This window comes from Oncorhynchus masou, chromosome 2, assembly GCF_036934945.1.
Source record: "Oncorhynchus masou masou isolate Uvic2021 chromosome 2, UVic_Omas_1.1, whole genome shotgun sequence".
NCBI classification, from domain to species: Eukaryota; Metazoa; Chordata; class Actinopteri; order Salmoniformes; family Salmonidae; genus Oncorhynchus; species Oncorhynchus masou.
This window is the reverse complement of record NC_088213.1, coordinates 50705375-50729672: the sequence shown is the minus strand read 5'-3', so window position 1 is coordinate 50729672 and position 24298 is coordinate 50705375. Positions and strand designations below refer to the sequence as shown.

The following is a 24298-nucleotide window of genomic DNA, read 5'->3' as shown; positions in this document are numbered from 1 at the left end:
GGGCTTGACAACCTGGACCCTCTCTTCCTAAAATTATCTGCCACTGTTGTTGTAACCCCTATTACTCGTCTGTTCAACTTCTCCTACGTATCACCTGAGATTCCTAAAGATTGGAAAGCGGCCGCGGTCATCACCCTCACAGGGGGAGACTCTGTTTAGACCTAAACTGTTACAGACCTATAAAGCCAAGTGAACAATCAGATCACTGACCATTTCGAATCCCACCGTACCTTCTCCGCTATGCAATCTGGTTTCCGAGCAGGTCACGGGGGCTCCTCAGCCACACTCAAGGTCCTAAACGACATCATAACCATCATCGATAAGACGGTGTACTGTGCAGTAGTCTTCATCGACCTGGCCAAGGCTTTCGACTCGGTCAATCACCATATTCTTATCAGCCGACTCAACTGCCTTGGTTTCTCAAATGACGCCTGGCCTGGTTCACCAACTACTTCTCAGATGGAGTTCATATAATTGACAGCTTTGGAAAGAAAACACTGACGTTTCCAAAACTGCAAAGATATTGTCTGTGTGCCGCAGAACTAATGCTACAGGCGAAACCAAGATGGCCCAGATTTTGAATGCGCTGTGTTCAAATGTCTCCTTATATGGCTGTGAATGCGCCAGGAATGAGCCTACACTTTCTGTCGTTTCCCCAAGGTGTCTGCAGCATTGTGACGTATGTAGGTATATCATTTGAAGATTGACCATAAGAGACTACATTTACCAGGTGTCCGCTTGGTGTCCTCCGTCAATTATTGTGCGATCTCCAGCTGCGTCCACTTTTCCATTTGGTTCAGAGGAGAAAGGCAACTGCCACGAATGATTTATCATCGAATAGATATGTGACAAACACCTTGAGTATTGATTCTAAACAACGTTTGCCATGTTTCTGTCGATATGGAGTTAATTTGGAAAAGTTTGGCGTTGTAATGACTGAATTTTCTGGGTTTTTTCTTTGCCAAATGTGATGAACAAAACGGAGCAATTTCTCCTACACTAATCTTTTTGGAAAAACTGAACATTTGCTATCTGAGAGTCTCCTCATTGAAAACATCCGAAGTTCTTCAAAGGCAAATGATTTTATTTGAATGCTTTTCTTGTTTTTGTGAAAATGTTGCCTGCTGAATGCTAGGCTTAATGCTATGCTACCTATCAATACTCTTACACAAATGCTTGTGTAGCTATGGTTGAAAAGCATATTTTGAAAATCTGAGATGACGGTGTTGTTAACAAGAAATGTGTGGAGTGGTTGAAAAAACAAGTTTTAATGACTCCAACCAAAGTGTATGTAAACTTCCGACTTCAACTTTATATTTCACTGGTCATCCCCAAAGCCAACTCCTCCTTTGGCTGTCTTTCCTTCCAGTTCTCTGCTGCAATGACTGGAACAAATGTCAAAAACCATAGATGTTGGAGACATATCTCCCTCACCATCTTTAAGCTGCTCTGACAGCTGATGCTTACCGATCGCTACAGCTGTACACAGCCCATCCAACCAACTACCTACCTCATTCCTGTACTTTTTTTCTGCTGTTTTGCACACCGGTATTTCTACTTGCACATCCTCATCTGCACATCTCACTCCAGTGTAAATTGATAAATTGGAAGTACTTCTCCACTATTGGTCTATTTATTGCCTTTCCTCCTTACTTCATTTGCACACACTGTATACATTTTTCTATTGTGTTATTGACTGTTTGTTTATCCCATGTGTAACTCTGGTGTTTTCGTCGCTTTGCTTTATCTTGGCCAGGTCGCTGTTGTGAATGAAGTTGTTGGTTAAATAAAGGTGAAAATATTTTTTTTATATAAATAACTGGAGAGTTGACTAATCAAAACAACTGAATTAAATTGTTGCTAGCGGCACAGTTGGTCACTAACGTTCTGGATAACATGAAAACAGCCTAACTTTAGCCCGTTTGGGCTCTTGATTGCCTTCGTGAGGTCAGAACGCTCGCATCAACCCGACTCCTCGGCCAGAGCGTCCAGTGTGCGCTCTGAATTTCTGAACAGCACAGAGTGCACTCTGACACACTGGAGGCAATTTTAGGAACGCACCCTTTAAAGGCGCTACATGGTCATTTCGAAGTCTACATTGGTCATGCAACATTTGCGTTGTTTTGGCCTCTGTAGAAGTCTGGGCTATCTGGCTATGCCTCCGGAGGCTTCGCAATTGCGTCACACCATCCATACAGCGTCTCCGACCACATTTTCGGATCAAGCATGAATTGTCTCTTTATGCTAATTCAAATGCTCGAGGTACACATGGTATTTTTGTACACTATCAATACTTAAAATGTATGCTCTGTTCCAAATCTGAGTTCTCCCACCTGTTTTCATAATGTTGCCATTTATAAATGAGGCCATGTGCTCTTTTACTTGAGTTGGACAGCTGTGTACTACATTATTTAGGACATTTTGTAGCTCAAGTTCTTTATTCAAGGATTTAGAGCACTTATCCAATTTCAGATTTGTAAATAAGTCTAATTGTACAAAAGTGTTTTAAATTTTTAATTACTGTTTTACAGGTGTTTCTCAGCAGTTTATTTTTGTTGAAGTGTTTGTACCAGGAGTTAACAACATTGCTCTTGATGATCCACAGCGGTATGCAGGCTTTTCTGTTCAAGCCCAGTGCTACCACATCTGATTCTACCACTCAGCTGTTCATCAAGAGTTCAGCTCTTCAACGAGACCATCAATTAGGTGTGGTTAGAACTGGGCTTGAACAAAAAAGCCAGTATAAACCTGTAGCTTGTCAAAAGCAATTGTGGCCATCCCTGAGTTGTATTTACAAAGTTGACTATATCTGAATGTACACGTGGTTGTACATTTAAAACTATGTTTTCTTTTTATTTCTAACTCTATTTTGTTTACAGGGTAATGTACTACTAGTCATTTTCCCAGTGGAAATCAGCTGTTAATATTAAATCAATACGAACTACATTATTTCTGACGCCAGTTGTCATTGTTTAAGTTGACTTTTATTGCTGTATTATGTTGAGTCATCAAGGTTTTCCAGCATTCAGCTTAGACCTACTACAGTAGCTGTGTTGGTATTTTACTTCAAACTATGTGTGGGCAGTTTGCTTAGGATTCAAACCTTCTCAAACAGCCCAATTCATAATCTTCAGAGTGATAAAGGCAATTACAGTGTCCTGCTGTTAAAAGGATGGGGGGGTGTGGGGTTGCCTGAGCTGCAGACAGCTGTATTGTCCTCTAATGCAGGACGATTTTAATGGTGCAGTGTACAAAACAAAAACATTTTTATTTAGGACAGTATGACAAATCCTGCAAAGCACGACTGTCTCGGAATGTACAGCGTGAGACTCCCATTACTGTACTGAAACATAATGATTAATCTTAGATCATTGTAGTTGTCAGCAAGCATGAACGATTATTGAAGGAAACCAAGTTGCCACCCTGAATTTACAGGTGTACCTGTTTTTCAATGCTCACTTCTTTTTGATGTAAAACACAAGTCCTAGAATTAAGAATAATAATTCTGTGGTGTTCCAGGATTTCATGATGCAGCAGACCATGCTGAGGGTGAAGGATCCAGTGAAATCCCTGGACTTCTATACCAGGATCATGGGAATGACGTGAGTGCCAACCGTTGCCCCACCAATGTTGTCTGGTCATTGGATCACGAGAAATACAGTACATCTAGTCTTTCAAATAAAACTTTGACTAGATTAATTTCATGATAGTTTTAACCAAAGTAAATTGATGTAGGACGAGCAGGAGGAACTTGTTTACTAACTTGACAGTTACTTAATAAAATGCTACTTTAAGCTAGCTTTGTTACCTGACTGGTCCTGCACTTCTTGGAATGAAGATGACAAGGTGGCTAAAGTATTAAACAAATGGCATAACCCTGAAACCAGCCTGAACTCTGTGCTCAACACGTGGCACACGTATTGAGCGCAGCTGTCAGGCTGGTTCATCAGACTATCGACTGGCAATAAGCAAATGGTAAAACACTACAACCCTCCAGACGCGTCAATAGAGCAGATCCTTTGTCATTTTCCAATATGTAGTGCTGTTTCTCCCCTCATGCAGTCATTCAACACGGGTAACTTTTCTTTGTCCCTTCCCTTCAGGTTACTCCAAAAGTTTGACTTCCCCTCCATGCACTTCTCCCTTTACTTCCTGGGTTACGAAGACAAGAAGGAGATCCCTGCTGATGTGAAAGAAAGAACGGCCTGGACCTTCTCCAGACGAGCCACCATTGAGCTCACCCAGTAAGGCCGCTTTGGATTTTGGGTGATAGGCAAAAGCGCTCCTCACTATTCACAAATGGCCTGGGCATGATCAGAAGGTCTACTCTTACTCCAGTCCTAGAGATATCCTTGAAATGGTTTTTAGTGCGGGCATGGGTGTGAATTATCAGAGGAGCCAGGGGGGGCTCAACTCCCCTGAAGGAGACGTTGGTTGCCCTAAATGCAACAAAAGTACAACTGGGGCATCTTTAAAATAATTCCAATTGAACCATTCTCTAATTTGTTTAAAATGCAGTGGTAAATCTGAAAATTAACGAACACCCCCACCTCTCGGTTTAAACCATTTTATTTGTGGCGGCGATGTCCATGCTGATTATATATATTTTTTTGCCTCGGCTGAGATTTTCCTTTGTACTTCCTCTTTTTCGCCATTTGTTTTGACATGCGTCCTCAATTAAAACATAAATAAAATAGGCTTTATTCCAATGCATTAGATGTACAGTGCATTCGGAAAGTATTCATACCCCTTGACTTTTTCCACATTTTGTTACGTTACAGCCTTATATTAAAATGAAGTACATTTTTCCCTCTATCTACACATAATAGCCCATAATGACAAAGCAAAAACGGGTCAAAATCTGAAATAATCACATTTACAGATGTATTCAGACTCTTTACTCAGTACTTTGTTGAAGCACGTTTTGACAGCAATTACAGCTAGTCTTCTTGGGTATGACGCTACAAGCTTGGCACACCTGAATTTGGGGAGTTTGTCCCATTCTTCTCTGCAGGTCCCCTCAAGCTCTGTCAGGTTGGATGGGGAGCGTCGCTGCACAGCTATTTTCAGGTCTCCAGAGATGTTTGATTGGGTCCGGGCTCTGGCTGGGTCACTCGAGCATTTAGAGACTCATCCCGAAGCCACTCCTGCGTTGTGCTGACTGTGTGCTTAGGGTCATTGTGTTGTTGGAAGGTGAACCTTCTCCCCAGTCTGAGGTTATGCACACTCTCTATGAGCGGATTTTCATCAAGGATCTCTGTACTTTGCTTAGTTTATTTTTCCCTTGATCCTGACACGTTACCCAGTTCCTGACGCTGAAAAACAACACCACAACATGTTACCACCACCATGCTTTACCGTAGGGTTGTTGCCAGGTTTCCTCCAGACCTGACACTTGGCATTCAGGCCAAAGAGTTCAATCTTGGTTTTATTAGACCAGAAAATCTTGCTTCTCATGGTCTGAATGCCCTTAGGTGCCAAAGATTTCTAAAAAGCTGTTTGCTTTATCAATATGGGCTATTGTGTGTAGATTGAGGAAAACAACATGTATTTAATCCATTTTAGAATAAGGTTGTAATGTGGTGAAGGGGTCTGAATACTTTCCGAATGCACTCTGATCTATCATTGTTAAATCAGCTGTTTATAGCACTCATTGCTTTGTTTATCAGGTGCGTGCAGGTTTTTTTTTTTACTTGAATACCTGATGATGATCGGCAATATTACTAGACAACTAGCTACAGCTAGACAACTGTGCATCCAAGTACATGTTAATGACATTAGACCGATAGTTGACTCTTTCGGTCAGAAGCATTACATTTTGTAATGGCATTGGCATACATTATTTTGGATTTGTGTGCCCATGAGAATTGTTTTTACGGCGAAATGTAATTTAATGTTACACAGTTACGCTTACAGTGCATTTTTTAAATCTCCAAGATTCGTACAGGGTTTAAGTTCTCTTTTTAAATTGCTAAATGCTAATAATGACATTGTCGATAAGGAAAGGTAGTGTTATGTCACACAATCTGTGAAGACTTCACGCATTAACTCATGAATTATGGACAACTCATGAACTATATGGTGTAAAACATGTTTTGAATCAATTCTTGTATTATATTGAATGTGGGCTACCTATTCTGCGTGTGTTCCTGTTTGCCTTGGCTGAGAGGGTAGGCTACCAGCAGTGGTATAGCCCACTTTTTTAAAATTTAATTTAGCCATTGAATGCATGGTGAGCATTACTTTTTTTGACTGCGGTCGGCGAATCAGTCAACACTACATCACTGGCTTCTGGTAGGCCTATTTGAAGTTCACAGTAATACACATTGCAGCCTAGCCTAATAAGTTGACCTTGTGTTTAGGGTGACCTTCCTGTTTTTCCTAGAATGGTTTCAGCCTCATTGTTTGACAATCAGATAAATGTCATGATGGGTTGTGTTCATGCCACATTAAAAGGTCATTTATTTTTTACAATTTTTAAATATCGCATGTGTTATCTTACATTCCTATAATTTGATAGTTTTGTATTGCATTGTTTTTTTTCTGTGCCTCCTAGTAACTGGGGCTCTGAGAGTGAAGCTAGCCAGTCTTACCACAATGGCAACTCGGACCCTCGTGGCTTTGGTGAGTCTCTACTCTGCACTGAAGCTCAGTAATCATCCCATAGTACCTTGCCGTACCACTGTACATAAAGTCTGCTGGAATAATCAATACTTTTTTTCAGTTATAATGCATTGTAAGACTTCTCATTGACATGTTTGACCCTTTTATTGTATATCTGTAAGAAGGACACTTTTTAAAAGGCCCATGCATGCTTATAACAAGTTATAAAGCATTATATCTGCAGGCTTCATTGTTACCCCCCCTCTTTCGGATTGTTATTTATCCTAATGGATAGTTTTTGTTCAAGACTTAGATATACACCCCAGCTGTATTCCAAGTCGTTGAGTTGATTAACTGCATAAGTGGCGTAAACTAGTAAGTCAGCAATGTATTATGTTCATTCTCACGCATCATAGGGCACATTGGAATAGCGGTGCCTGACGTCTATGCTGCCTGCAAGCTGTTTGAAGAGCAAGCAGTCACCTTTGTCAAGAAGCCTGATGATGGTAAGAGTAGCCCCACAGTACTACTCACACTTGGCTTTTTTTGTAAGCAAGATTTGGGTGTGTGAAACATTTGCTTGGTGTCATAAAATATGCGTGAGTTTGGACACCTACTCATTCAAGTTTTTATTTATTTTTGTAGATAATATTGAAGATCTCAAAACTATGAAATATCACATGGAGTCGTGTAGTAACCAAAAAAGTGTTCAACAAATCAAAATCTATTTTAGATTCTTCAAAGTAGCCGCCCTTTGCCTTTGACAGCTTTGCACACTCTTGGAATAAGTAGGCGTCTTCAAACTTTTTACAGTACAAGTCAAAGAAGTTTGATAACATGACAATTCCCATTATTTGCTTGACTATGCCTTCTGGATACTTTCCTGCTGGGTTCCATAATAATGAAGGCCCTAAGAAACCACCTCATGCTTTCACCCAGTCTTCCCTGTCAGACCCCAGGCTCCCAGAGGTGTTCCCAAGCCATTTTGTCATTTTAACTTTGCTCCTGATCTCCTTCCTCCATAGCCACCCGATCGATATATACGTGCGTTGGCTTTAATCATCTTTACTTTAAGATGAGGTAAAGTTGATTAATTCAGCACTGTAGTACTGAGTCATCTCACACTGCAGGAGATGTGATGCTATTATTAAAGCAAACTTCCCCTTTGGTATGTGGCCTCCTGTATACAGGGATCTGTGGCTATTATTTTAAGCTTTGTACTTTCTTTGACAAACCCATCATTAAAAGTTGACAATAGTGTCTGAAATGACAACACTATCTCTGCTACTCTCACCATGTTGTGACATTAAAATTAAATTCATAGTAGTCTCTTGTGCACAGTTAGCTGTCCTTCCTCTCCTACAAGCCATCCCCTGTAACAATCTACATAAAGTGGTATAGTTCCCCAGAGACTCTATTACCCACTTCCTTAATTTATGACCCCCACTTCCCTGTAATGTTAATGACCTGGTTTTTACGACTCCACAGAATACACTGTTGGTTCTGCCATACTCTGCAATTATAACAGCCTTATTTATTTTTTTATTTTACCTTTATTTAACCAGGCAAGTCAGTTAAGAACAAATTCTTATTTTCAATGACGGCCTATGAACAGTGGGTTAACTGCCTGTTCAGGGGCAGAACGACAGATTTGTACCTTGTCAGCTCGGGGGTTTGAACTTGCAACCTTCCGGTTACTAGTCCAACGCTCTAACCACTAGGCTACCCTGCCACCCCTTATGCAAACATTCTGTCTCAAACACAGGCACCGCATGTACCTCGCCACCTGCTACAAATACATTTGTACATAAATCATTCCATCTCACCCATAACACATTAGTCACTACTACTAATCCACTTCTATAGTTATAAACATACTAAAATATTCAGGTCAAATAGTTAATTTCCACCAATCCTTCCTTTGGAACAATGATCGCTCTTATGTTCCACGACACCTAGAAACATATTGACTTGAACATGGAAGAAAGACAATACATGTTTAATAATTTCACACTACCCTTGATGCTACTAAGACTGGGGAAAGAACCATTTGTTCTGTTCTATGCCCATGGAATGCTAGTCTCCAAGCCAGTCTCCTTCCTCATTCTCTGGTGTTAACGCAAGACCGACAATGAGCCTTGTATGTAATTAATTGTACTGTATCATCCATTAATCCATATGTATTCATGCCGTTTAACATTAGGTTTCAGATGAAAAAACATCTGGTAAAACAAAACCCCTTCATCCAGTACCCCCTCATGGTTGGCCCAAGCTATCATATAGTGGCTTCTCTAATAACCTCCCTCTGAGGACACTAAACGATAAGGTTTCACAAGGAGAAAAACCCTCCCTCGACCCAATAATTTTGAGCAGCGCATCCTCCTTATGTTCTCCTCACAGCTTAGGAGCAGCAAGTGCCATGCTAATGACAGATCGGTATCTCAATGCATTTTTACTTTAAATTACTATGCTTTGTGCTGACCTCCACAAACAACCTGATTACCCCAAATAAAGTATTAGGGGCACGGTTGACCCATTCCCTTCTCCAGCACTCATCCTTTTAGCGTCTTCAATGGTTCTTCAAATAGTGTTAGTTTATCTTCCCAACGGCACATGGGTAACTCATGCCCGTCACAGTTGATGCCATGATAATGTCCCGGTTTTTCAATATCTGAGGAAATTTTCAGATTTTTCCAAGTACACGAGTCTCTCACCTGAGCCGCTACCACCATTCTGTACAGTCTATTCTGTCTGGTTATTTTTCCCACCAGTACATCAGCAGTATGAGAGGAGATTGACATTGATCTCACTCCACATGCACAGCCTCATGCCATACTCCTGCTGCTCATACTCAAGTTGCTGGCTCAGACTCGGCTCACAGGTAGGAGTGGTGAGAAACAAGGTCGTAGTGAACGCCTTTATCGCTATTCTTCACCCTTTTAGGGAGGGTTGAGGTTCACAATGTTCTTGGTCAAATTATCCACCCCATGCATCAAGATACCATCTGTGGTCATCTTTGCCATCTCGCAGTTACCGGGTCAGGGAGTTAGAGCTCTAACCCTTCGGGAGAGATCCCAACAATACAGCAGACCCAATCTCAAATCAAATCAAATTTTATTTGTCACATACACATGGTTAGCAGATGTTAATGCGAGTGTAGCGAAATGCTTGTGCTTCTAGTTCCGACAATGCAGTAATAACCAACAAGTAATCTAACTAACAATTCCTAATCTACTGTCTTATACACAGTGTAAGGGGATAAAGAATATGTACATAAGGATATATGAGTGAGTGATGGTACAGAGCAGCATAGGCAAGATACAGTAGATGGTATCGAGTACAGTATATACATGTGAGATGAATATGTAAACAAAGTGGCATAGTTAAAGTGGCTAGTGATACATGTATTACATAAGGATGCAGTCGATGATATAGAGTACAGTATATAGGTATGCATATGAGATGAATAATGTAGGGAAAGTAACATTATATAAGGTAGCATTGTTTAAAGTGGCTAGTGATATATTTACAACATTTCCCATCAGTTCCCATTATTAAAGTGGCTGGAGTTGAGTCAGTGTCAGTGTGTAGGCAGCAGCCACTCAATGTTAGTGGTGGCTGTTTAACAGTCTGATGGCCTTGAGATAGAAGCTGTTTTTCAGTCTCTCGGTCCCAGCTTTGATGCACCTGTACTGACCTCGCCTTCTGGATGATAGCGGGGTGAACAGGCAGTGGCTCGGGTGGTAGATGTCCTTGATGATCTTTATGGCCTTCCTGTAACATCGGGTGGTGTAGGTGTCCTGGAGGGCAGGTAGTTTGCCCCGATGATGCGTTGTGCAGACCTCACTACCCTCTGGAGAGCCTTACGGTTGAGGGCGGAGCAGTTGCCGTACCAGGCGGTGATACAGCCCGCCAGGATGCTCTCGATTGTGCCTCTGTAGAAGTTTGTGAGTGCTTTTGGTGACAAGCGAATTTCTTCAGCCTCCTGAGGTTGAAGAGGCGCTGCTGCGCCTTCTTCACGATGCTGTCTGTGTGAGTGGACCAATTCAGTTTGTCTGTGATGTGTATGCCGAGGAACTTAAAACTTGCTACTCTCTCCACTACTGTTCCATCGATGTGGATAGGGGGTGTTCCCTCTGCTGTTTCCTGAAGTCCACAATCATCTCCTTAGTTTTGTTGACGTTGAGTGTGAGGTTATTTTCCTGACACCACACTCCGAGGGCCCTCACCTCCTCCCTGTAGGCCGTCTCGTCGTTGTTGGTAATCAAGCCTACCACTGTTGTGTCGTCCGCAAACTTGATGATTGAGTTGGAGGCGTGCGTGGCCACGCAGTCGTGGGTGAACAGGGAGTACAGGAGAGGGCTCAGAACGCACCCTTGTGGGGCCCCAGTGTTGAGGATCAGCGGGGAGGAGATGTTGTTACCTACCCTCACCACCTGGGGGCGGCCCGTCAGGAAGTCCAGTACCCAGTTGCACAGGGCGGGGTCGAGACCCAGGGTCTCGAGCTTGATGACAAGCTTGGAGGGTACTATGGTGTTGAATGCCGAGCTGTAGTCGATGAACAGCATTCTCACATAGGTATTCCTCTTGTCCAGATGGGTTAGGGCAGTGTGGTTGAGATTGCATCGTCTGTGGACCTATTTGAGCGGTAAGCAAATTGGAGTGGGTCTAGGGAGTCAGGTAGGGTGGAGGTGATATGGTCCTTGACTAGTCTCTCAAAGCACTTCATGATGACGGAAGTGAGTGCTACGGGGCGGTAGTCGTTTAGCTCAGTTACCTTAGCTTTCTTGGGAACAGGAACGATGGTGGCCCTCTTGAAGCATGTGGGAACAGCAGACTGGTATAGGGATGTTTTACTCACCTCGGCTGCAGTGAAGGAGAGACCGCATTTTTCCGTTGCAGGCAGTGTCAGTGGCACTGTATTGTCCTCAAAGCGGGCAAAAAAGTTATTTAGTCTGCCTGGGAGCAAGACATCCTGGTCCGTGACTGGGCTGGATTTCTTCCTGTAGTCCGTGATTGACTGTAGACCCTGCCACATGCCTCTTGTGTCTGAGCCGTTGAATTGGGATTCTACTTTGTCTCTGTACTGACGCTTAGCTTGTTTGATAGCCTTACGGAGGGAATAGCTGCATTGTTTGTATTCAGTCATGTTGCCAGACCCCTTGCCCTGATTGAAAGCAGTGGTTCGTGCTTTCAGTTTCACACGAATGCTGCCATCAATCCAAGGTTTCTGGTTAGGGAATGTTTTAATCGTTGCTATGGGAAGAACATCTTCAAAAATGGAGTTGTGGTCAGCTTTTCCGAAAGGGGGGCGGTGCAGGGCCTTATATGCGTCGCGGAAGTTAGAGTAACAGTGATCCAAGGTTTTTCCTCCCCTGGTTGCGCAATCGATATGTTGATAAAATTTAGGGAGTCTTGTTTTCAGATTAGCCTTGTTAAAATCCCCAACAACGATGAATGCAGCCTCCGGATAAATGGTTTCCAGTTTGCAAAGAGTTAAATAAAGTTCGTTCAGAGCCATCGATGTGTCTGCTTGGGGGGGGATATATACGGCTGTGATTATAATCGAAGAGAATTCTCTTGGTAGGTAATGCGGTCTACATTTGATTGTGAGGAATTCTAAATCAGGTGAACAGAAGGATTTGAGTTCCTGTATGTTTCTTTCATCGCACCATGCCTCGTTAGCCATAAGGCATACACCCCACCCCTCTTCTTACCAGAAAGGTGTTTGTTTCTGTCGGCGCGATGCGTGGAGAAACCCGTTGGCTGCACCGCATCGGATAGCGTCTCTCCAGTGAGCCATGTTTCCGTGAAGCACAGAACGTTACAGTCTCTGATGTCCCTCTGGAATGCTACCCTTGCTCGGATTTCATCAACCTTGTTGTCAAGAGACTGGACATTGGCAAGAAGAATGCTAGGAAGTGGGGCACGATGTGCCCGTTTCCGTAGTCTGACCAGAAGACCGCTACGTTTCCCTCTTTTTAGGAGTCGTTTTTTGGGGTCGCTGCATGCGATCCATTCCGTTGTCCTGTTTGTAAGGCAGAACACAGGATCCGCGTCGCGAAAAACATATTCTTGGTCGTACTGATGGTGAGTTGACGTTGATCTTATATACAGTAGTTCTTCTCGGCTGTATGTAATGAAACCTAAGATGACCTGAGGTACTAATGTAAGAAATAACACATAAAAAAACAAAAAACTGCATAGTTACCTAGGAACGCGAAGCGAGGCGGCCATCTCTGTCGGCGCCGGAAGTGTTGCTGTCTGGTGAGATTTGTATCGAAACAAAGACAAGAACAACAGCAATACACATCACAATCCATTTGGAGTAACTGTCAACCATTACTAACATATATTTTCCTTTTTATATGCAGACTGAACAAAATACATTTGCAAATGGGCTGGGTCCCAGGGAACTGGTTATTTCCCCTTGAACACATGACTGTCATCGTGATTAAAAAACAAACACTGCCTGTTAAATCAAAAACAAACTAATTATAATTACAGCTCTCCAACTCCATAAGGAAATAATTGTATCCCAAAAGGTAATGGTAAAATAGACTATAGACAGATGTCCCTCATTCATATTAAACTTAAATCTCACAATTTCTTTTGAGGTTGATCAGGCCTCACCAGAAAGTCAGGACAAAGGTCATTCAACACCATTAAGTGTTTTCATTCCCTGTACTTCTTCAATAACCTTAACATTTCAAACATTTTCCATCATTCTGCAAACCTAGTTCACAACCAATTTTTAAGACCCCATACAATAATTCAAACACGATATTAACGCCACTAACACATATTCATAACCGATGAGGGGGTTGTGTGTATGGTAAACCCTAGGGCTAAAACACACAAATGGCCAGGCCTTACTTATCTGGGAGCTCCCTTTTGCAGCATAATCCGGATACTTTAATACTTATAAAACTGCAGAATTTCACTAACTGCTCTCCCAAGACCACAGCCTCGGGAAACATTCCAAAGAAATAATGACACCCCCTCTCATGGAAGAGAAAGTGTACATTTCGTTAGCATTCACTATGCTGCATCTTAATCAGAAACCCAAAAGTTAATGAAACCAAACATGTTAAGTCCACTGTCCACCCTCCAATCATCGCTGTCAGAGCACCGTACCGATCACTGTACCTGTACACAGCCAATCTGTAAATAGCACGCCCAACTACCTCATCCCCGTGGTGTTATTTATCTTTTTGCTCTTTTGCATGCCAGTATCTCTACTTGCACATCTATCACTCCAGTGTTAATGCTAAATTGTAATTATTTCACCTCTATGGCCTATTTATTGCCTTGTTTGCTAGGAGGGTTTGGCCTGGTAATTTTATTTTGTCTTTTTAGAATCTATTCGCCTGGTATTTCGCATAGATTCTCCAACCCCAAAATCAACTCCTACTTCCCATGTAAAATGATCTGTGTATTGTTACTGGTCCTATGATCAGAGACATGGATAGTAGCTGGATCGCTTTCGATTCTTCCCTGGTTACCTTGCTGAATGCAAAACTCCCTGTCGTAAATTGAGCACATTCCTCATTGTAAGGAATCGGCTATATTTGATAGTTATGGTATAGGTGCCTAATCATTTGGTCACGGGACCTGATACCTTATTAGAACCAAAACTAAAGCGTCTGCAAATGTATTACTGGAGGATACAGGTGACCTAATGTCTTCTTCCAGTGTCATATCACTGTTTTTGACAACCCACATTACCAAAATTATTTAGTTGTCTCCACATAATCTGTCACGGTTCCTTGCCCTAATGGGGCATAAATCAACCTCTCTCCTTATTGCTGCTGCTAATACACACAATGTTCAAATATCTTCTTGCTTGAATTTTTGTATATTTTTTATCATTAGTGTGGCTCTCATGAACACGCTGTGCTCCAGTCTAATATATTAGGGGGCTAAACCTTCCTAGGTATGCAGTACCTAGTCCTACATTTCAACTGGGTTGAGGTCGGGTAATTTGTGGAGGCCAAGTCATCTGATGCAGCATTCCATCACTCATTCTTGGTCAAGTATCCCTTGCACAACCTGGAGGTGTGTTTTGGGTTATTGTTCTGTTGAAAAACAAATGATATTCCCACTAAGCGCAAACCAGATGGGATGGCATATCGCTGCAGAATGCTGTGGTAGCCATGCTTGTTAAGTGTGCCTTGAATTCTAAATAAATCACTGACCGTGTCACCAGGAAAGCACCATCACACCACCTCCATGCTTCACGGTGGGAACCACACATGTGGAGATCATCCGTTCACCAACTCTGCGTCTCACAAAGACAAGACCAAAAATCTCATTTGGGAATTAAAAAAAAAAATTGATCAAATGACAGATTTCCACCGGTCTAATGTCCATTGGTCGTGTTCCTTGCCCAAGCAAGTCTCTTCTTATTGGTGTCCTTTGGTAGTGGTTTCTTTGCAGCAATTTGACCATGAAGGCCTGGTTCACGCAGTCTCTTCTGAACACTTGATGTTGAGGTGTTTCTTACTTGAGCTGCAATTTCCGAGGCTGGTAACTTGAATGCACTTATCCTCTGCAGCAGATGTAACTCTGGGTCTTCCTTTCCTGTGGTGGTCCTCATGAGAGCCAGTTTCAGCATAGCGCTTTATGGTTTTTGAACTACATAATATTGACCGAAACATGGCAAACGTTGTTTGGAATCAATCCTCAAGGTGTTTTTTCACATATCTCTTCATTGATATGCAGTTCGTGGAAGCTTGCTTTCCTCTCTGTATCGCATGGAAAAATACTGGCAGGTGACTTTTGCGCACCAATTTCGGCGCAGGACACCGGGCGGACACCTGGTAAATGTGGTCTCTTATGGTCAATCTTCCAATGATCTTCCTACAAATACGTCACAATGCTGCAGACACCTTGGGGAAACGACAGAAAGGGTTGACTCACTCCTCTCGCATTCACAGCCATATAAGGAGACAATGGAAAACAGAGCCTCAAAAATCCTTGTCATTTCCTGGATGCCATCTCATCTTGGTTTTGCCTGAAGCTCACGTTCTAGGGCACGCACAGAGAATATCTTGGTATTTCTGGACACGTCAGAGTGTTTTCTTTCGAATGGTATCAATTATATGCATAGTCGAGCATCTTTTTGTGACAAAATATCTTGTTTAAAACGGGAACGTTTTTCATCCAAAAATGAAATAGCGCCCCCATAGATGTAAGAGGTTAATTGAAATGCATTCCAGGTGACTACTTCATGAAGCTGGTTGAGAGAATACCAAAAGTGTGCGAAGCTGTCATCAAGGCAAAGGGTGGCAACTGAAGAATTTTAAATATAAAATACATTTGAATACATTTTTGGTTACTACATGATTCCATGTGTTATTTGATCGTTTTGATGCCTTTGCTATTATTCTACAATGTAGAAAATAGTACAAATAAAAACCCTTGAATGAGTAGGTGTCAACTTTTGACTGGTACTGTATTATATTTATGCCAGATGTATTAACAGACTTGAGGATTGTTCTGCTGGCATTCCTCAATGGTGTTAGTGTTCATAGCTTAGCATTTTGCCAAACAGGTGAGGGTATCATCATATTTGTCTAGAGTTCTCTGTAGTTAAAACACAGGATTGGGTTACATGTAAACATTACGAGAACTGTCTTGGCAACATGACATCATTGATTTCACTTAAAAGTGAGGCAGTTTTGGTCAATAACATTACCACTTCATGGCCACATTGAGGCATGTTCCAGATGACATATCAAAGTTAACAACGTTGGGCCCTGTTGAACGTGGCCCGGGTGTTACTGTTGGTGGGTATGATTAACACCTTTTCAATGTGTGTTGCTTCAGTCACAGGGAAATCATCCTGGTGTTTTTATGGTTATGTATGAAACCAGGAAGAGTCCATTTACTGTTTGGAGCTTACAGAAAAGTTTTTGTAAATTCAATAAAGTAAATGGATAATACAATTCCAGAAATATCTTTTCTTAGACGCAACAGTTCATTTAGGATATTTCTTACTCTGGAAATACTTTAATTCAGCTCATGTGCTCATTGGATGTTTATATTCTATTCTTGCTCCAATGTGTATCCTGACAATTTTAATCAGGAGCATTTCTATCTATCTCATGGTGTTTTGTCTTCTACTCCATTCTCGTCTCTCTCTATCGCCCTCTGCTCTTCTCTCAGGTAAAATGAAGGGGTTGGCGTTTGTACAGGACCCTGATGGTTACTGGATCGAGATTCTCAGCCCCAACAACATGGTCTCCATCACCTCTTAAAGAGGCAACAAGGATCCCCCCCCCAACGGGATACAGTGCCGTGGCGTTATTTGGGATGTAGATTTTGCCAACAATTTAGGAACCCCCCCCCCAGTTCCATGAAGGATACTTATGGGAGTAGCAGTGACACGACATAAGGACAAGGCACACTTTTCTATTGTCTTGAGAGCTCGTGGCAATGAAATGCAGCCCGGCATTGGGAAAGGGGCCAATCGTAAAGGATTAGGGTTGTATTTCTCATTGAGTTTAATGGCTGAGTACCGGTTTGGCGGACATTTTGTTTTGAGTATACAGCGATGCCTGACTTAACCTTCTAATGTGCAGTAAAGCTAAACACCACTGTTCAAAGCTACAGTTACTGTTGTCGTTTTTTCTTTACTTAAACTCTGTTTTACATGAAGGTAGAGTGAGCAATATAACATTAGTGGTAGTCTTGGCAGATTGGAATTCTGCTGTGGACCCCGCCACAATGCTGTCTGAAATGTCAAATTGTGGAGTCTACCTTTTTACTGTAGACTTATGCAATCAGCAAACCTGTCTTTCGGTTTTACTTGTCCTGGGCCCGGTTTCCCAAAAGCATCTTATAGAAGGCTAAGTTTATTGTTAGGATCCCATATAACAATCGAACTAACAATGAGCTTTGCCTGAAGATGCTTTTGGGAAACCGGGCCCAGGGACTGTATCCACAAAGCGTCTCAAGAGATGGAAAATTTGGTCGTAAGTGCTGAGGAAAGACATTTTACACCTACTCTTATGCTAAAAGCTATGTATGAAGCCTCTAGTCATAGGGGTCCTACCTAGTCGACATATGTAGGACACCTCATGAGGAGTTGGAGTTTAGTTGAAAGAATGTTTTGATTTTTCTGTATGAATAATCTGGATTTACATGCTTTTGAAAATGATTTCATATGATAATCCTTTAATTGTTTTGTCACCTACACCAGAGAAGTGCAGTGAAATGTGCTAATTTACAGGGTCAGCCATAATAGTACGGAGACCCTGGAGCAAAGTAGGGTTATGTGCCTTGTTCAAGGACACCGTCATTTTTCACCTTGACAGTTTAGGTATTCGAACCAGTGACCTTTCAGTTGCTGGCACAACACTATAACCGCTAGGCTAACTGCTGCCCTATATCTGCAGGTTAATAAATTAACACTTGTTTATTTAATTAACCTTATCCTACATCTTATGTCAAATATTCATTTGTAGCGCAATAACATGTTTTAAAGTGCCTAAATTGGGCCTTTAACTTTGATTCTGTAAGATAAAAAATGAAATGCAACATTATTGGCAAGGGAAATGATGCCAGCGGTACCAAAGCACGTGTCGATATAACTAACGGCTGCAACTTTAGTTTTAGAAGTGGGGGGCATTTTCCTTTTTTTTTTTAGGGTAGATCAGCTTTTATATTGCAGACTGTTTTACAGCAATGTAATTGTCTGCATTTCCAATCCCCCCGTTTTATTTTTTTGTGAATATATATTTTCCTTTTCTTAACCCTACCATTCCTCCACTAATTGAAGTAAACTAATGGACACTTGGGCTTCTTCTTCCAGCTTATACATACTATATACGTTTCACGGACACAGTATATTTGATGATAGTTGTTTTTGTTTTTAGTCCCATCCTTCAGCTCCACTCAAGCCCTCTCATATCTGAACACCATTGCCATCAATTTTTTTCAACTGTGCTGTGATGTTTCACAAGTTCTGAATCTTTTTATTCTCATAGATTATACATATTGTAAATGAAGTCCCTGCCTGCTTCTGGATTTACTGCCACCTGTACGGACACATGTGTGAGTGTAAGAGCGAAAGGGCGAGAAAATGCAACTGACAAGTCCAAAATCGATGTCTACTTCTCAACATAGATGTTATTTAAATCCTTATTTACAATGACGGCCTACCAAAAGTCCTCCTGCGAGGACAGGGGCCTGGGATTTGAATAAATACAATATAAATATAGGACCAAACACATCACAATAAGAGACCCAACACTACATAAAGAGAGACCTAAGATAACAACATAGCAAGGCAGCATGGTACAAACATTATTGGGCACAGTCAACAGCACAAAGGTCAATAAGGTAGAGACAATACATCACACAAAGCAGCCACAACTGTCACTAAGAGTGCCCATGATTGAGTCTATGAATGAAGAGCTTGAGATTAACTGTCCAGTTTGAGTGTTTGTTGCAGCTCGTTCCAGTTGCTAGCTGCAATTAACTGAAAAGAGGAGCGACCCAGGGATGTGTGTGCCTTGGGGACCTTTAACAGAATGTGACTGGCAGAACGGGTGTTGTATGTGAAGGATGAGGGCTGCAGTAGATATCTCAGACGGGGGAGTGAGGCCTAAGAGGGTTTTATAAATGAGCATCAACCAGTGGGTCTTCCGATGGGTAAACAGAGATGACCAGTTGACAGAGGAGTATAGAGTGCAGTGATGTGTCCTATAAGGTGCATTGGTGGCCAATCTGATGGCTGAATGGTAAAGAAAATCTAGCTGCTCGAGAGCGCCCTTACCTGCCAATCTATAAATGATGTCTCCGTAATCTAGCATGGGTAGGATGGCCATCTGAATCAGGGTTAGTTTGGCAGCTGGGGTGAAAGATTACGATAGAGGAAACCAAGTCTAGATTTAACTTTAGCCTGCAGCTTTGATATGTGCTGAGAGAAGGACAGTGCACCTTTTAGCCATACTCCCAAATAATTGTATGCGGTGACTACCTCAAGCTCTAAACCATCAGAGGTAGTAATAATACCTGTGGGAGAAGGGGCATTCTTCTTAACAAACCACATGACCTTTTTTATTGCTCTGTGCTCACCTAAGTGAGTCTAGTTTAGTTTTTAGATGCACACTTTAATATATTTGCCTGTGCTGTTATGTATAACTGTCTACACCCCAGCCGTCTTCGGTTAAAGCATTAGACACCCATCTAGGGTCAGCTGAGTCACTGGGACTGACCGACCTTTGAGCGCGGTCCACACACACAGGTCGGCCAGAGTCAGGCTGTTGCCCACCAGGAATGTGCGCAGAGCCAAGACCATGTCCAGCTCCCCCAGGGCCGTAGCTAGGCCCGACTGGCCACACACGCGCCGCGTACTGAACTCCATCCAGTGGAGAGAGACAGAGGAGGGGATGAAGGGGAGGGTATTGAAAAGTAGACCGGTTGAGCAATAGTAAGGAGGAGGGGACCGAATGGCACACAATCTGAAATACCTTGGATATAGCTGCATCGCAACTGATAAAGCTCAAGTAATAATAAGTTGATCGATTAAATAGCAGTGAATGGCTGAATTAATTTAGTGAGGGTCTCCCGAGTGGTGCATCGGTCTAAGGCACTGCATCGCAGTGTTAGCTGCATTACTACAGATTCTGGTTCGATATCGAGCTCTCGCTCAGCCGGCCGCGACTGGGAGCCTCATAAGGCGACGTACAATTGGCCCAGCGTCGTCTGGGTTAGGGGAGGGTTTGGCCGGCAGGAATGTCCCATCACGCTCTAGCAATTGCTGTGGCGGGCCGGGCGCATGTACGCTGATATGGTCGCCAGGTGTGTGGCGATTCCTCCGACAAATTGGCGTGGCTGGCTTCTATGTTATGTATGCATTGTGTCAAGAAGCAGTGCGGCTTGGCTGGATTGTTTTTCGGAGGACCTTCGACAATCCTGAGTCCGTGCGGGCCTACCAATTGGATATGATAAATTGAGGATATTTTTTTTAAATATAAAAATGTATTTAGTGGAGCCTCCATAACACTAAAGAGCTAAATCTAATAATGCTGGGTAAATTATATTGATCGGATCACTATGACTTTGTAAATCACCCAGCAGTGCTATTTGTAAAGGGGGACAACTTGGCAGGGGCTCTGGGGGTCCTCCTGTTTTTTGAGGCAACTTAAGCACATTTCCTGCATTTATACACAATCTAATATGGCCCTTCAAGCCATCTATTTAGAACAACAAAAAGCAAGCAAAAATGCCCACAGTCATCAAGCTAGGTAAGAGGTTATTAAATGTTTAATTCATTGTTAAAGACTGATCCATGATAATTCAATAATCAATATGGTGTTGCACCTTTTCCCAACAAATGAACTCGTACAAATAAAGTACAAAGACAACCTTTGATTCTCAAGACATCCAAATTTCAGCCAGACCGCCCAGCCGACCCAAGCCTCCTACATGCCCGACCGCCACCAGTTTAATCAATAACTAAACTTTCTCCCCAACACAAATTCCTTCCCATCTTTTTCTCAAGGGAAAGTTTTAGAAAACAAAAGTTGAGTTAAAACACACACACTATAACAGTGCACCCTCCATACAATTAATATCATAGGCCTAATAGTACTATAGAGCTATTTTTACTTGCACCGAATATACAGCTGGGTCACCCAGTCCTGCTCCTAGGGGTCCACGGCCCTGTAGTGCACCCAACACACCACACTCAGCTTTAGAATCTTCGTGAAACATTCCTTATTGGTTTCGTGTGTGTTAGGCGATGGCCAGTGTGACAACAGGACAGCAGATCCACAGGGCCAGGACTGAGCTGCCCAGCAGCAAGGGATTGCGTAAATCTCTTGACGTGGGCATGTTTTCAATACAGACACATCTTTTTGTACAGTATTCCAAAGAAGGCATCCAGACCTTATGAAAGTTGCACAGTATACCCTTAATCTTAAAACAAATCTAGTGATACTGAACATAACATTTCTTCCATACATTGTGGGATGAAAACCAACTTTCCAATTAATGGCAATGCATTTATTAGCCACCACAAATGCTCGGTTACACAGTTTCTTCTGATAAATGTCCTGTATCAACATTTCCAAGCAAACAAAAACAGGGAGAATCTGTAGACAGAGTATCTCAGCCTTTGTCAGAATTCAGCCAGCCTTCAAAAGACCACAACATATGCAAATGTGTCTCCTTTTGTGCTTTACACCTCCAGCAGGATAATACAATTTCTGAGTGCATGATATTCAGTCTTAAACTGCAGTAATTTATGTCTGAGATGATATGAACATGACTGGGCATTCTAACATATCTGTATCCATTCATCATCAATAAAGCCTCTATCAACCCTTGATACGGTTTGAAAATAGCGTCCGTCTTGTCCAGTGTTTGCTGACAGAGAGAATCAAGTGTTGTCTGCAAAAATTCACCTCACCTCTGTCAGAGTCTGGTCTTCCCTGGCTGCCTGACTCTGCCGAGACCCCTGTCACCATCTGATCCTCCTAAAATGAGGCATGACAAAGAATGACCTTGGTGTACATTTATACATTGATTCTATTGTTGGATTATACAATGGTTCAATAACTGAAATGCCCATTATTCCCAGACTGTACAGTGGCTTGTGAAAGTACTCACCCACTTGGCAATTTTCCTATTTTGTTGCCCTACAACCTGGAATAAAAAAATTGTAGGTTTGTATCATTTGATTTACACAACATGCCTACCACTTTGAAGATGCAAAATATTTATTGTTAAACAAACAAGAAATAAGACACAGAACTTGAGCATGCATAACTATTTACCCCCCCCCCCCCCCAAAGGTAATACTTTGTAGAGCCACCTTTTGCAGCAATTACAGCTGCAAGGCTCTTGGGGTATGTCACTATAAGCTTGGCACATATAGCCACTGGGATTTTTGCTCATTCTTCAAGGTAAAACTGCTCCAGCTCCTTCAAGTTGGATGGGTTCCGCTGGTGTACAGCAATCTTTGTCATACCACAGATTCTAAATTGGATTGAGGTCTGGGCTTTGACTAGGCCATTCCAAGACATACACATGTTTCCCCTTAAAACACTCGAGTTTTGCTTTAGCAGTATGGTTAGGGTCATTTTCCCACAGAAAGGTGAACCTCTGTCCCAGTCTCAAATCTCTGGAAGACTGAAAAACGTTTCCCTCAAGAATTTCCCTTTATTTAGCTGGTGGCCTGTAATTGGCTATGATAAGAATGGTGGCAACAGAGACAATGGGAGGAAGTCCTGCAAAGAGCTAATCTTTTTTCCATACTTCCTTATTGGCGTGTGAGTGTCATTTACGGTTTAGGTTCACATGCCACTTACCGGAGGTCCTCCTGTGTGTTCCAGTCTCCTGACCCCTGAAGCAACGCTGCCACCACTGCTGCACCTTCAGCCCAGACAAAACGTTATACTCCACTAGCGTCTCACGTAAACAAGGATGGACATTTCAAATTCCTTCATTAGAGTGTGACCACTTACGTTGTTAATCACATGCCATTTATCCTACTTCCACTTGTGTGTTCCAGGCTGCCTGTTGCCGGAGCTCCGGAGACTTTGCTTAACTGACTACAGTGAAGCTGCAGGCCGCTGTTGTCACCAGGCTAAGTTCCCACACTTTCTTAGCAGAGAGGATCCGAGATGGACAAACTTAGCAGAAAATCAATGGTACATTAGTACAGCATATTGGTTAAATGCAAAGATTCTGTTTTTTTATATTTTACTCTCTACATTTGGTTATGTGTTGTCTGACTAGTACACCCTACTGTCTTTCAGTTGGCTTTAGTTCTGCATTGACTGAACATATCTTTATCATCGAGTTTAGTTTTAGCACTACATACATACAGTACATTTGAAATGTTCTGTATTCTAGTGTCCCTGCGTGTCTGCTCCCACTGTCACTGAGGTCGCTGAGCTGTTGGTGAGAAACAGGGCATCGGTCAACGTAGCTGACCTGTGGAATTTCACCCCTCTGAGGCTGCAGCCAAGGGAAAATAGCTAAGAGATCTGCTGATACTCAAGGTTAGCCTTCCTTCCTGTGCCTTTCCTATTGGATCTTCAAAAGTAATTGTTTGATTGACTGAAGGCTACTAGCATGCTTTAAAAAAAATGTCATTACCATGCTATATATATATATATATATATATATATATATATATATATATATATATATATATATATATATATAATGATATCCTTTTACTTGAGATGCTTTTCATACATTTGAATGACTAACCTGTCTGTGTGTATCCCCACCAAGAAGAACCGTGATGGTAACATGTCTTTGGACATGGTGAAGGAGGGAGACATGGGCATCCAGGACAAGCTGGAAGGAGATGCTGCTCTCCTTGAGCACAGGGCTGACGACAACGCTCAGGTCAAAGGATGCTCACCTCCCTGCGCAACACAGCCTGATATGGGGTGAGTTACTACAAAGAATACTTCAGGCCCTTGAAGACGTTTTACATGCTGTACGGTTTGCTATAAGGTTTTTACATAGACATAGATGACTCACACAAAACACATACTCTGACATTGTGGCCTATGTAACAGCTTGGATGTCATCGGGCTTTAGAAGACATTGTATGCATTGTTTAGTTCAGAAAACCATCCCTTCCATCACATAAAATATCCCCCATTCTGTGATGAGACAGTGGAAAGCCTACATATGTATTAGTGTGAATGTCAGTCTTTAG

General features: G+C 42.2%; 1 protein-coding gene across 1 annotated transcript in view; it reads left to right on the top strand.

The window, feature by feature from the left end:
- Window positions 1-17219, top strand: part of glo1 (glyoxalase 1) — a 32740-nt gene extending 15521 nt beyond the window's left edge. The window contains exons 2-6 of the mRNA XM_064925752.1: window positions 3520-3602; window positions 4104-4244; window positions 6557-6624; window positions 7020-7109; window positions 16774-17219. Coding sequence (XP_064781824.1) covers window positions 3520-3602; window positions 4104-4244; window positions 6557-6624; window positions 7020-7109; window positions 16774-16865 — 474 coding nt within the window. The 3' untranslated portion in view covers window positions 16866-17219. The remainder of the gene's footprint in view (window positions 1-3519; window positions 3603-4103; window positions 4245-6556; window positions 6625-7019; window positions 7110-16773) is intronic.
- The last annotated feature ends 7079 nt before the right edge of the window (window positions 17220-24298 follow it).